Source organism: Macaca mulatta, chromosome 2 (assembly GCF_049350105.2).
Source record: "Macaca mulatta isolate MMU2019108-1 chromosome 2, T2T-MMU8v2.0, whole genome shotgun sequence".
Taxonomy (NCBI): domain Eukaryota; kingdom Metazoa; phylum Chordata; class Mammalia; order Primates; family Cercopithecidae; genus Macaca; species Macaca mulatta.
Genome location: NC_133407.1, coordinates 156324852 through 156338994, shown reverse-complemented (window position 1 = coordinate 156338994; position 14143 = coordinate 156324852). Strand labels below are relative to the sequence as shown.

The window sequence follows — 14143 nt, the reverse complement described above, 5'->3', positions numbered from 1 at the left end:
CTTATTCTCCGCGGGGGCGCGCCCGCGGCACGCGGCCGGGCGGGGCCGGGCCTGAGTGACGGCCACGTGAACCAATGGGACGGGCGCGCGCCGCCGCCGCCGCCCGCGCGGCCCCTGACGCGGGCCCGGGCGCCGCGCCGCTGCGGCTGCGGGCGGCGACGGCTGCACCATGGGCCGGCTACTGCGGGCCGCCCGGCTGCCGCCGCTGCTGCCGCTGCTGCTGCTGCTGCTGCTGGCTGGAGGTGAGTGCGCTCCGGGCCCGGGCCCGGGCGCGGGCGGGCGGGCGGCGGCGCGGGCGCGGTGCTGGACAGCTCCCCGGGCCGCCAACAAAGGGACCAGCGTGCGGCGAGGCCGGGAGCGAGCGTGTCCCGGCCGGGCCGCGGCGCCGCCCCGACACGCGCGCACGCGGAGTGGGTGCGTGGGGGGCCGCGGCGGGCGCCTGGCGTGCGGGGCGACCCCTTGACCGAGGCGCGGCGGTGAAGCTGGGACACAGCACGGTGGTCCCCACGCCGTGGCTCGCAGGGGCAGGTGCGCAGGCTACTGCCTCGCAGGCCGGGGGGGCGCGCACGTGTGGGTGTGCATGTGTGTGCGTGTGCATGTGTGTGTGCGAGTGTGTATTGTGTGCCTGCGCACTCGGGGGAGGGGGCGTGTGTGACAGCTACGCGGGGAGGAGGCTGCATTGTGAAGGTCCCAGGGGCTGCCGGCGGAGTGTGGGGCGGTTCGCTGAGGCGCGGGTGGCTGTTTACGCGTGGCGTTGCCGGGAGGGAGTGTGTGAGTGTGTCACGGTGAATGGATATTCTCCACTGTTCTGGGCGACTCGATTAGGAGCTGACAAAAACGGGCGTACAGCCACGGAAGGCCCGTGACAGCACACGGCGGGAGGCTCCCACGCAGCTCACACACGAGGGAGGTGTGAGACTCGGATGTGTGGTTTCCATTCAGCAGCGACGCCGGGCGGCGGGCCGTGTGGGTGCGTGGCGGGCTGGGGGTGTGGCACAGGTGTGAAAGGGATCTGTCTGCCTGAGAGAGAAAGAGACGGGCCTCCTGATGGCTTCCAGTGCAGACGGGGATTTAGTGGAGGGGGTGTGTAGGGAGGTGGGCATGCGGTGTGACAGCCCATGAGGCAGGCGGCCACTATGGAAATGGCGGGGAGAAGGGCTGTCTGCAAAGGTGGGTCAAATAAGGTCATAGCTGAGCAGCTCCTGCACACAGTGGCGCAGCAGAGGGAGTGTGTTACGGTGTATGTTAAGGTGTGACTGGTGCTGCTGGAGGAGTACCCGGATGAGCAAGTGTGCATGTGTGCCTGTACACACTCTGGATGAGCAAGTGTGCATGTGTGCCCGTACACACTCAGCCAGCTGTAACTTCACTTCTAATGCACACATCAGAATAGCGCCTTAGTATGATGTGTGTATGTGCATGTAGGAGTGTGTGCACAGGACATTTCCCACACAGCCGGCCCATGAAGACACAGGCACTTTATGTCCAGATGTGTGTGAGTGAAAGAGAAACTACTGAAGGGTCTCTATGGGAAGGGAGGAACAGTCTTTGCTTGAGATGGGCCATGACCCTGGGGCTCCGAGTGGCAGAATTCCAGGGTAAATGGCTGGGAGAGGAAAGCAGTCCCTCACACATTCCTGTGCATGTCATGGGAAGGCTCAGTTCAGGGAGGGTACACTTTCTCCACGGTCAGTGTAGGGATGAAGAAAGGCCCTAGGTGGTGTGCACAGAAAAACATGTCCATCAGTGTTGGCTCAGACACACACAAACCCACCCGTTCCTTCACACCTTAAATCCTCTTTGGAAGAAGGCGATATTCAACAAACAAACATCAATCGATTGATCTGCTACTTCTTTGTGTGACAGTTGTAAACCAGAACTGGCGAGCAACATCCGTAAGGACCCAGGCCCAGCTGTAACTGCCCATGTGCTTATGTGACCAGCAGTGAGGACTGTGGGCAGCCTGCCTCCCTGCTTCTCTCTCCCATGCATGCTCTTCATGACGCACTTCTTAGCCCATGCTTGGAGGCCATGTGTGTGTGACTAGCAGTGTGTCTCTTTCTTACACACCTTTGTGTGGAAGCTCTTCGGAGACCTGTCAGCGTTGTTTCTCTGGTGCTTACGGAGTGGAGGTAGCGTAACTGTGCTCGGCAGTTCCTGTTGTCACTGACACTCAAGGGTAAGGGGCTGTGTGACAGATGCTGCATGGCCCCTCCCATGTTGGTGTCTGCCAAGAGCTTAGGGAGACTGGACTTCAAAGCCCCTGCTTAGGGGAAAGATGGGGTGTAGCTAATGGTGAAAATCAGAAAGGAGGTTTGCACCAGGAGCAGATTGCAGGGACTGATTTGGAAAGGTACAATAAAACATGAGGATGGCTGGGGTCTTGTTTTTTTCACCTCTCCAAATGTCAGCCTGCTTCCTTTCCCTCTTTCTGTGTTTGTTTGGGTCGGATTTTCAGTTCTTTGAGGCTGATCCCCTAATCCTTTTCATGTGCCGTCTTTTTCTCTCTCCTCTGTTGGGTGTGATGATGTAACAGAAAATTATAGGTGCTGAGGGAAAAAGGAAATCAATCACACGCAGAGTGTAATTCTGAAATTTTAAGTCAGGTGGGGTCTCAATTAAGGTAGATTAATTATTAAGTGCAAAACTAATTATACACAGAATGGCTAGGTCTCAGCTACTATTTTGGTGTCATCTTATGGTGGGCAAATTTGAAAAGAAGTAACCTCTTGTAATTACTTAAATAATTACCCATTGCCAAGGCCTTTGAAAATATCAAGGTCTATATAAAGACAAAACAGTTATTAGAGGGAAAAATAACTTTAAGAAAATGAAACTTTTTACTGGAAAAGGAATGAAAAACCAGAAAATACCAGATTCCTTTTTCTTCAGTAGGGTTTTCAAAATCTTTGCCAATTCCTATCAGACCATTGGTAAGGGAAGACAAAGAAGGAAATGGAGAGATGTTAGAGGAAGGTTGTGGTTCCTGGCTTGACAGCTGAGAGAGCCTAGAGAGGTGGGGGCTCACTGGAGCCATGGAAATGACAGGGAAGAGGCCTGGCAAACACACCAGACCACAGTCCTGTGCACAGAGAGCTGGACTGACTAGAAAGTTTTATCCCCTAGAGTGGGGAAGGAAACAGGCTCCTCTGGGCACACTGACCTGGAGAGGGCAGAGCAGTCTTCTTGAGTTCCAAGCCACTCCGAGGAGCCAGGGTAGGGTGTAGATGGCAGCAGCCTCCCCCTGCCATGCCACAGCCTCTCCCTGCCATGCCACAGTTCAGCTCTGAGAGAGAGTGCCAAGGTTTGAGAGACAACCCGTGTTTAATCCTTCAGTGTTTGTAGAGAGTGAATTTCAAAATTCTTAGGGAGAATCAGTTTACCCTTTTCTAACAAGGCTGAAGTAATATCTTTCCCAGCATACCTGCTGGAGGTTGGAGCATGCAGATAAAGATCTCCAGTTCATGGCCCTCTCAAAGGCAGGCTGCCCGGATGCCCTGGGAACCTATACAGTGCGTATTATTTAATTGTTATAAACGTTTTCCATCAGTTGGCTTTTTTCTTCCTGGAATGCATAAATGAGTTTTTCCAGATCTGTTTCTTGTATTTTGGCTCCCTGCCAGCCCTGGGGATACTGCTTTTGCAAAGCAGTCTGTTGCATCGGCTGACATCCCCTAAATAACTTAGGATTTCACTTCCCAAGAGTTGGTAATTTTCCTGAGGGCAAAGCCTGTCTCTTGTTCATCTGTCTCTTGTTGCACCCCCAGGAAGGGCCTAACACACTGTTTGGCACAGAATAGGAGCTCAGGAGTGACTATATTTTTCTTTGTAATCGACAGTCTAATAGAAATTTTACCTCTAATAAGAGCACAGCCCACCTGAAACCAAAGTTCAATTGTAATTGGTATCACATCTGATTGGCAGTATTACATGATTCTGATTCACTTTTCAAAAATTAGAAAATAACTATTAAATAAGTACAGTTTATAGATGAAAAATTTCCAAACACAGGAGCCACATGGAAATGTAAATAAAGAGATTCTTGCTGGTGAAAACATTGGGAGTCACTTTACTAATTTGGTCTTTTTCAAGAGAAGAGGTTCCTTCAATTGATTGGATTGGTTGTGGGGACCCTGGGCAGTGTTTGGAAAGGGGTATCTTCTAGTTTTCAGCTCTGGCTTCTTTCCCTGGCCCTTAAAGCGCATGAAATATTTAAGCTGTCGTACATATTATCTTCTTTCTTGTATCCTTTGGAGGAAGGAAAGTACCCAGCCCTACAAGTAATAGCTTTCCATTCTTCCTTCTGGAGCATCCGCAAGACCTTTTTGTGGGGGAGAAACCAGCTAATTTCAGCTCCTCTATTAACTAGCTGTTTGACCTTAATCCCACAAGGCCTCAGTTATTTCATTTGTAAAACAAGAAAGTTGGACTAGACTACTAATTATTTATTCATACCTTTATTGAGTCCCCAGTGTGTGTAAAAGGTTGTGCTAGGCACTGGAATTCCAGAGTGGAATTGACACAAGGGACTTCTCATTTACAGTGGAGGCACTGTGAAGGTCGTTACAATTTGGTGAGAAAAGTGGAGTGAGAGTAGTTTGTTGAGAAGGCTGTGATAGAGAGGAGTGGTGCCTCATCCAGACTTGGAGTGGCCACAAAAAGCTTCTTGGAAGCTGAGACTGGAGGCAGGAGTGAGAATTAGCAGGTGGGTGGTGGGACAGAACAGAGATAGGGAGATATGGATGTTCAAGCAGAAGAGCATGTGCAAAGACCCAAAGGCAAAAGAGACGGCTGTGTTCTGGAAATTGCAGGTAGTCAGTTTGTCTGAAGCATAGAGTATGATTGGGGAAGGTGGGGACAGAGAGGGGAGAGGAGGTAATGGTCAGTTTATGAGAGCCTTCTCTGCCTTTTCAAAGGATCTGACCTGTATGATAGAATGATAGAACCAGATTTGCATTTTAAAAAGACCTCTTGGCCGGGTGTGGTGGCTCACGCCTATAATCCCAGCATTCTGGGAGGCCAAGGTGGGCGGATTACTTGACGTCAGGAGTTTGAGACCAGCCTGACCAACATGGTGACACCCCGTCTCTACTAAAAATACAAAATTAGCCAGGCATGGTGGCACATGCCTGTAATCCCAGCTACTCCGGAGGCTGAGACAGGAGAATCGCTTGAACTCGGGAGGTGAAGGTTGCAGTGAGCTGAGATGGCGCCATTGCACTCCAGCCTGGGCAACAAGAGAGAAACTCCATCTCCAAAAAAAAAAAAAAAAAAAAAAAAAAAAAAAGTTGACCAGGCGCAGTGACTCACACCTGTAATCCCAGCACTTTGGGAGGCCGAGGTGGACAGATCACCTGAGGTCAGGAGTTCGAGACCAGCCTGGCCAACATGGTGAAACTAAGTCTCTACTAAAAATACACACAAAAAAATAAGCTGGGTGTGGTGGCAGGCGCCTATAATCCCAGCTACTCAGAAGGCTGAGGCAGGAGAATCACTTGAACCCGAGAGGCGGAGGTTGCAGTGAGCCAAGAATGCGCCATTGCGCTCCAGCCTGGGCAACAAGAGTGAAACTCAAAAATAAATAAAAATGAAAAAATAAAATCAATAAAAAGACCTCTCTGAGCGTTGTCACTCAAAGTGTGATCCAGGGACCAGCAGTATCACTCACACCTACTGTGTCAGCAGACTCGGGTGACTAACATACATTTCAGTCTGAGCAGTGCTGATTAGAGGGCAGTGTGCGGGACAGATGGGTGCAGGGGGAAATGCTAGGGGTTTGTAAAAGAGCTCTCTTTTTCTTCCAGCGGTGAAGCACTATGAGGACTGTAATTCTAATGGAGGCGTCTCTCATGTCTACACACTTATGTTTCTATATCTTCCCTGCTATTTTCTTTATCGTGAAGTGTGGGGCATTTCAGCCATGTGCCCCCCTGAGTGGCATGGTTGTCTACCCTAGAGAATGGGAAACTGAACACATGTTCCTGAGCTCCCGGTGCTGTTATTTCCTCCAGCCTCCTTTCTCCTTCACAGTGTACTGAGCACAGTCAGTACAGTGCCATGAGCAGCTCTGTTAGTAGCTAACTTTGAGATCTCTCTCCCTGCCCTACTAACCCTGTGGCTCAAACAGAGTTATATGGTCACTGGTACACTATTGCATAATGATTTGTTTTCTTGCTGGTCTCTATAGTAGAAACTGACCCTTCTGGGGGCAGGGACTATATCTTTCTTATTTCTGTAGCAACATAGCCTTGGATCATGCCTAGTCCAAAAAAGCATTTAATAAAGGCTTTTCGGTTGAAGAATGGATGAATGAATGAATGGAATTTAACCATTTAAACACTACTCTGATCCAAAAGGAGAACTCGATTTATAATTTTTCTTAATGTATCAGTTGGCTATTTCTGTGTAATAAATCACCCCAAAATTTAGTGGTTTCAGATTCTCAATTCTCGAGATCTGATCCCTGGACCAGAAGCATCACCTGGGAACTTGCTAGAAATGCAAATTGTTGGACCCCATCACAGACCAACTGGATTCAGAACTCTAGGGTGGGCTTAACAGTCTCTGTTTTAACAAGCCCTCATGGTGATTCCATGCTGGTTTGTTTGAAAGCTTTGGATTTAAACAGTAGCCATTTATTTAGCTCATGATTCTGTAGTTTGGCAATTTAGGCTGCAATCAGCTGGGTGGTTCTGGTCTCAGCTGAACTCCTTCAAGTTTGTCATCAACTGTTTATCACCTTTGCCGGTCTTGTCTGGCTCTCTCACTTTGGGACTTCAGCTAGGACACTGAGCTGACCTGGCTGTCTTCTGCATGGGCTCCCGTTTTCCTGAAGGATAGCCTTGAGCAAAATCCTGAGAGAATGGAAGCATTCAAGGTATCTTGAGGCCTAGCCTTGGAAATGGCACATCATCTTTTCTCCTGCGTTGTCTTGTGTAGTAACTCACAAAGGTAGCTCAGATTCAAGGAGTGGAGAATTAGATTTCATCTCTTGATGGGAGGAGCTACAAAGTCTCATTGCAAAGATGTGTGTTATTGTAGGTTATTAATTGGGACATCATTGGATAACCCCTCTCAGGAAGAACCTTAAGAAGGTTCTGTTTTGTGGTAGGACTTGGCACACTGTCTCTTTCCCATCTATCTAGTAGGGGATAGATACTGCTTTCTTCTGTAATATTTGGGCTAGGAAAAAATCCAAGAGTAGCTTAGGGTCCCCCTATGATGGAAAGAGGAAATTAGAGTGGAAGAGGTCATGGGAAAGTCTGGGCTAGAGGGAATCCAATATTCTTAATTCATCCTCTCCCAGGAACAAAGGGGAACTTCAAGGGGAGTGGACCCAAAATTGATTGTCTTGGCTTTCTCTGGCTTTTAAATGCCTTTGGCTCAAAGAAACCACAAAATATGAGATGGTTGTTTCTCTGTTTGAGTCAGGGATTCAGACACAGGCTCCGGGAACATGGCTTCAGCTTCATGGAGCCAGGGCCTACCTGGAAGCAGAATCTTTGACCATGGACGTGGTGCCGAGGCGAACAGAAGACATTCTGGATGGGGTGTGATGGCTTCTTGGTTTGGACTTGGCAGAAGGCATTCTCCTGTGAGCAGTCCTCAGGAGCATTGGCAACACAGCAGTGCCTCCCACCTGCCCAGGGTCACAGCATGCCCGCCCTTTAGTTATTTTTTTATTTTTATTTTTTTGACAGAGTCTTGCTCTGTCGCCCAGGCTGGAGTGCAATGGCACCATCTTGGTTCACTGCAACCTGTGCCTTCGGGATTCAAGCGATTCTCCTGCCTTAGCCTCCTGAGTAGCTGGAGACTATATGCGTGTGCCACTACGCCCAGCTAGTTTTTGTGTTTTAGAAGAGATGGGTTTTGCCATATTGGCCAGGCTTGTCTCAACCTCCTGACCTCAAGTGATCCTCCCGCCTCGGCCTCCCAAACTGCTGGGATTTATAGGTGTGAGCCACTGCACCCAGCCCCACCCTCTAGTTATGATGGTACTTTCTAAAGCTCAGAGTTGGACGTGTGAATTATTTTATTGAGAGACAGAGCTTTACGGGATCTTAAAGGTTGGCACAGATGTTACTAGCCCTGGTCAGATGCTAAGGCTCTGATGCCTCCTTAGCCCCAGCGTTGGCTTTGAGGCCACATAGAATCACTCTGATCTTCTTATTCACATCAACCTTTTAATGTATTTGAAGATACCATGGTGTCTTTTAAAATTTTTTTCCCCAGGCCATGAACTTCACAGGTCTCTGTTTTTTATAAAGGATAATAACACAATATTTGTAGAATACTTTGGTTTGTGAAGCTCTTTGTAGAGCAGCTTTCACACATGGCTCAGGAATTACCTCATTTGGTGCCCCTCACACTGGAGGCATGGTAGGAAGTGCTGTCCTTATTACACAGAAGAGTAGAGCAAGGCTGGTGGTGATGAAGTTGCTCAGCCAGAGAAGCCAGAGTGTAACCTATTTCCTGGTACCAGCCTTTCTCTCCTGTTATAGAACATCTTCCTGTCTCTGACCTCAAGGCCTGACTATCTTCCCCTGGAGTCTCTACTCCCTGTCCGCCATCCACACAACCCAGAATACACCCCTATGGCTGGATGTTGCGTTCTTGGCTGTGAGTTGTCTGGCTGGTGCACGGTGTGCACAGACTCCCTCATACCCAGACTCACAGGACAGTCTGAAACGCTCATTTTTTTTCAGTGGCCAGTCACAGTATTGGCACATATCAAGCTTAGGGCCTGCTCAGCAAAGCACATGGCACCAATAATATTAGCTCTATTTTTATTGTAAACATCACTAAAAATTGCCATGCACTACAGTCAAGTCAGGTCACAGTAGGCATCTGGTGTAGAGCAAGAGGAAGACTGTGAAATTCCCTGTTCCCTAGATCCTTAAATGTTAGTCTTAGAAAATAATTCAGAGGTCATTTCATTTAGCTTCCTTGCCTTTCTAGTGAGGAGACTGAGACCCAGAGGTCTTGAGCAGCTTTCCAGGAGCCTCACAGCAAGTTAGTAATTTGTGTGGTTAGGTCATTAAGTTAGAGATTAAGTTGTGAAACTGGCAAATAGGGCTATATTCCTGTCCTTAAAGAATGAGAGTGAAAGAAGAGGAAGAAGGCCTCCTTTAATTTGTTTTCCTGTCCATTTATTTGCTTGTTTTGGTAAATTAGGAGAGAGAGAACCCAAGATTCTAAACAAATACATCAAATTACCAGCACTGGGTTGGGTTTGAACTGTGTGACCTCACGTGGTTTTTTAAAAGACTACGTTTAGAGGCTGGGCTCAGTGGCGCATGCCTGTAATGCCAGCACTTTGGGAGGCTGAGGAGGGCAGATCACTTGAGGTCAGGAGTTCAAAACCAGCCTGACCAACATGGCGAAACCCTGTCTGTACTAAAAATACAAAAATTAGCTGGGCGTGGTGGTGGGCACCTGTAATCCCAGCTGCTCGGGGGGCTGAGGCAAGAGAATCACTTGAACCTGGGAGGCGGAGATTGCAGTGAGCCGAGATTGTACCACTGTACTCCAGCCTGGGCAACAGAGCAAGAGTCCATCTCAAAAAAAATCATAAATAAAAAAACTAAAGACTATATTCAGGATACTGTATTGCTGAAATACAAATCATATTCTTAATTCAGTTTTGGAGAAATTTCAGCCAAGGATGGAAGCCTGGGGAACACCATGTTCATCCAATCATACAGCTAGGTCCTTAAAAGCATGGGCCCTGTCTTCACTTCTGTTTATAGCCCCAAACATGCAGCACAATTGCCAGCAGAGAGGGAGTACTCAGGAGGCGCTTTCTGAGTGAGAACATGCGCAGTGGAACGCTGACTCAGTGATTCCTCTCTCTCCCCTGCCTGTCTCCATCTGTCTCCCCTTGCCCCTGCCATAGGGAAGTCTCAGCGATTTGGCCTTTTTGAAATGAAAACAGCGTCTCGGAATTCCCGCAAAGCCTCTGGGTGTTCGGGAGTGTCCACTGAAGTCCCCCCTCCCCAGGACCTTTGTCATTTGAGACATGCTCTAACCTGGCACCAGTCTTTGTCTTCTCTTGCCTCCCCTGATTGTCTGGCTTTTATGTCTGCACAGGAGCGTTCCTGGGTGCCTGTGCTGCTGGGTCTGATGAGCCTGGCCCAGAGGGCCTCACCTCCACCTCCCTGCTAGACCTCCTGCTGCCCACTGGCTTGGAGCCACTGGACTCAGAGGAGCCTAGTGAGACTATGGGCCTGGGAGCTGGGCTGGGAGCCCCTGGCTCAGGCTTCCCCAGCGAAGAGAGTGAAGAGTCTCGGATTCTGCAGCCACCACAGTACTTCTGGGAAGAGGAGGAAGAGCTGAATGACTCAAGTCTGGACCTGGGACCCACTGCAGGTAGCTCTTCTTACCGACAGAGCATGTGTTGAGTGCCAGCCAAGTGTCTAGGCAAAACACCAGGTGACCATTTCCTTGCCAGAACCATCTCTTCTCTCTCCCTACAGTTTTTACCATGCTGCTGCTGTTTACCTGCACATCAGAGCTAAGGCTCTGGGACCCTGAGTGTCTCACAGGCCCAGGCGGCCCTTTCTCTTTAATATTAACCACTGTTTAGGGAGCCTTTATTCTGTGCTCATTTAATTCAATCCGATGCTTATAACCTGAGAGATAAGTAATATGACCCCCCCTTGTAGACAAGAAAACACTGAGACTGAGAGGTTAAAAGCTGGCCTGAGGTCAAACAGCGGCTCAGATGCTCAGTCATGATTCAGACCTATGGCTTTCCAAGCCCTGGGGCTCATTGTTTTGTTTTTCCCTACTGCTCTATGCTATCTCTGTTGAAGATTGCCACGAGGTCAGCTGATCCGTGTTTCCTTGAGTCTATCCGACTAGCAGTTGAGGCATTCTAACTGCCCTTCCCTCAGTCATGCACCAGAGCTGGTGTTTGGGTTTACAGAGCCCAGCTGGTGAACATTTGTGTCCTGAAGTAAGCCTGAGGCCTAGGGCTCCGGGCTGAATGCCCACCGCCATAAGCTGACGCTGATGCAGATGTGCAGGAGCTTGCAGGCAGCGCTGCCAGCCATAGCCGCTCCACCAATGTCCTGGGCCAGCAGGGGCCCATCTCTCAGCAGGGACTGAGGAATTGGTGTGATTGTGTGTGCACATGGGGCAAGGTGTTACAGAACTTAACCTTAATGTTTCTTTTTAAATCAGATAATATTTATTGGATATACTTTTTCTAATTATGAAAGAACACATGAACATTGTAGAAAATCTAAAACGCACAAAAATAATACAAAGAAGAAAATAAGGCTGGGTGTGGTGGCTCTCATCTGTAATCCCAGCACTTTGGGAGACTGAGGTGGGTGGATCACTTGGGGTCAGGAGTTTGAGATGAGCCTGGCCAACATGGTGAAATCCCATCTCTACTAAAAATACAAAAATTAGCTGGGCATGGTGGCAGACACCTGTAATCCCATCTACTCAGGAGGCAGAGGCAGGAGAATTGCTTGAACCCGGGAGGTGGAGGTTGCAGTGAGCTGAGATCGCACCACTGCACTCCAGCCTGGGCGACAAGAACAAAAATCTGTCTCAAAAAAAAAAGAAGAAAATAAAAACCACCCATAACCTGATAATTAAAAGATAATTACCATTAGTAGTTTGGGGATACATCGTTCACTTTTATATTCAAAATAGGATTCGCAAGAACATTTTGTTTTCACTCAATATATTTCATAAGTATATTTCTGCATTGTTAAATATCCATTTGTAACCTGATTTTTAAACATGTTATTATTTATTTATTTTACTTTTTTTGAGATGGAGTCTCGCTCTGTCACCCAGGCTGGAATGCAGTGGCGTGACCTTGGCTCACTGCAACCTTCGTCTCCCGAGTTCAAGTGATTCTCCTGCCTCAGCCTCCTGAGTAGCTGGGATTACAGGCATACACCACCACACCCAGCTAATTTTTGTATTTTTAATAAAGACAGGGTTTCACCATGTTGGCCAGACTGGTCTCTAACTCCTGACCTCAAGTGATCTGCCCGCCTCAGCCTCCCAAAGTGCTGGGATTACAGGTGCGAGCCACCTCTCCCGGCCAACATGTTATTATTTATTTATTTATGTTTAGAGTTGAGGTTTTGCTCCATTGTTCAGGTGCGATCATAGCTCACTGTAACCTCGAACTCCTGGGCTCAAGCGATCCTCCCACCTCAGCCTCATAGGTAGCAGGGACCAAAAACGTGCCACCACGCCTGACTAATTTTTTCATTTTTTTGTAGTGATGGGGTCTTGCTATGTTGCCCAGGCTGGTCTTGAACTCCTGGGCTCAAGTGATCCTCCTCCCTTGGCCTCCCAAAGTGCTCAGATTATAGCTGTGGGCCACTTTGCCCAGCTTGTAACCTGATTTTTTTTTTTTTTTTTCTTGAGACAGAGTTTTGCTCTTGTTGCCCAGGCTGGAGTGCAATGGCGCCATCTTGGCTCACTGCAAACTCTGCCTCCCGAATTCAAGTGATTCTCCTGTCTCAGCCTCCTGAGTAGCTGAGATTATAGGCATGTGCCACCATGCCTGAATAATTTTGTATTTTTTTTAGTAGAGACAGGGTTTCTCCGTGTTGGTCAGTCTAATCTCGAACTCCCGACCTCAGGTGATTTGCCCGCCTCAGCCTCCCAAACTGCTGGGATTACAGGCGTGAGCCACTGTGCCCAGCCCTGATTTTTAACAACTACATAATATTTCATCATGTGGGTCATCAAATTTATTAAACTGGTTCCCTACTGTTGAATACTTAGGTTGTCTTCAGTTTTAATGCTGCGACAAATATCCTTATACATTTTCACAACTTCCTGGTTGTTTCCTTAGGATTAATTTCTGGAATAAAATTGGTAAGTCAAAATATGTATCAGGGCTGGGCATGGTGGCTCACGCCTGTAATCCCAGCACTTTGGGAGTTTGAGGTGGGCAGATCATGAGGTCCGGAGTTTGAGACCAGCCTGGCCAACATGGTGTAACCCCGTCTCTACTAAAAATACAAAAATTAGCCAGGTGTGGTGGTGGACGCCTGTAATCCTAGCTACTTAGGAGGCTGAGGCAGGAGGATTGCTTGAACCTGGGAGGCGGAGGTTGCAGTGAGCTGAGATTGCACCACTGCACTCCAGCCTGCGGGACAGAGCAAGACTCCATCTCAGAAAAAAAAAAAAAAAAGATGTATCAGTCAGCATCCCACACAGAAACAGAAGACACAATCAAATTAAGACAATCTAAGGAGAATTTGTTTATAAAGCAGCAGATTTATGAAGGTATGGGCTGGATACGGGTGAACCACCAAAGGATCTGTGGCTAGCAGCAGCTGAGTGCTTACCATCTCTAGGCACAGGGAGACCAGGGAAGGGATGAAGATGGGAGCCTGCAGGGAAAGTGGTGTAAAGAGGTGGCCAGATACTGGAGGAGACCGAGAGAATGAACACCGCATCCCCCACCAAATGTTCTGTCTTTCCCTTGTCAATTTGATAGGAAAAATTATAATGGCCTTTGATTCTAGTAAATTTTAACTCATATATGTACAAAATATATATGTACATTCATTATATATAGAAAAAAAATAGCGACCACTTATCACTCTTCTTTTTTATTTGAAGCACAGTGTAGTTAAGAGAACAGGCCTTGGAGTCAGGAAGGCTCCAGCGCTGTCATTTAACAGTGACACAATTTTTTGTGAGTAACTTACCCTAAGCCTCAGTTTCCCATCTAGGAATTGGAGATAATCATATACCCACCTCACAGGGTTGTGGGGTTCACACACCATCATATATTTCGAGCACTTAACTCAGTGCTTGGCACATTGTTAAGTGCTCTGTGAGTATTAGCTATTATTATTACTTTTCTATTTTTTTCTATTGAGTCTTTAATTTTTTCTTATCCCTGTACAAATCTGAAAAAGGGTACTAACTTTCCTCTGACATACATAGAAAACATTTTTCCAGTTTGTCAACTGCTTTTATTTTGATTATAATTTTTGGCGTAAAGAAATTAAATATTTTATGAGCTTAAAATTACTTTTTTTTTTCTTTGAGATGGAGTTTCACTCTAGTCACCCAAGCTGGAGTGCAATGGTGTGATCTTAGCTCACTGCAACCTCTGCCTCCCAAATTCAAGCAATTCTCCTACCTCAGC

At 47.9% G+C, this 14143-nt stretch overlaps 1 protein-coding gene and 1 long non-coding RNA gene across 5 annotated transcripts in view; one reads left to right on the top strand and one right to left on the bottom strand.

The window, feature by feature from the left end:
- The first annotated feature begins 134 nt into the window (after nt 1-134).
- The window catches only part of PODXL2 (podocalyxin like 2), a 43512-nt gene continuing 29503 nt past the window's right edge, over nt 135-14143 (top strand). For 2 of the 4 annotated variants that reach the window (XM_077993679.1, XM_077993678.1), the window contains exons 1-2: nt 135-242; nt 10093-10368. In XM_077993679.1, coding sequence (XP_077849805.1) covers nt 170-242; nt 10093-10368 — 349 coding nt within the window. In that variant the 5' untranslated portion in view covers nt 135-169. Of the gene's footprint in view, nt 243-10089; nt 10369-14143 lie in introns of all 4 variants that reach the window. The other 2 variants (XM_015130085.3, XM_028844536.2) reach the window with 1 other exon arrangement.
- On the bottom strand, nt 5375-11282 carry LOC144339355 (uncharacterized). The gene is made up of 2 exons (XR_013414329.1): nt 9478-11282; nt 5375-7541 (listed from the first exon to the last, which is right to left on the bottom strand). It is a non-coding gene; the product is annotated as an uncharacterized LOC144339355 (long non-coding RNA).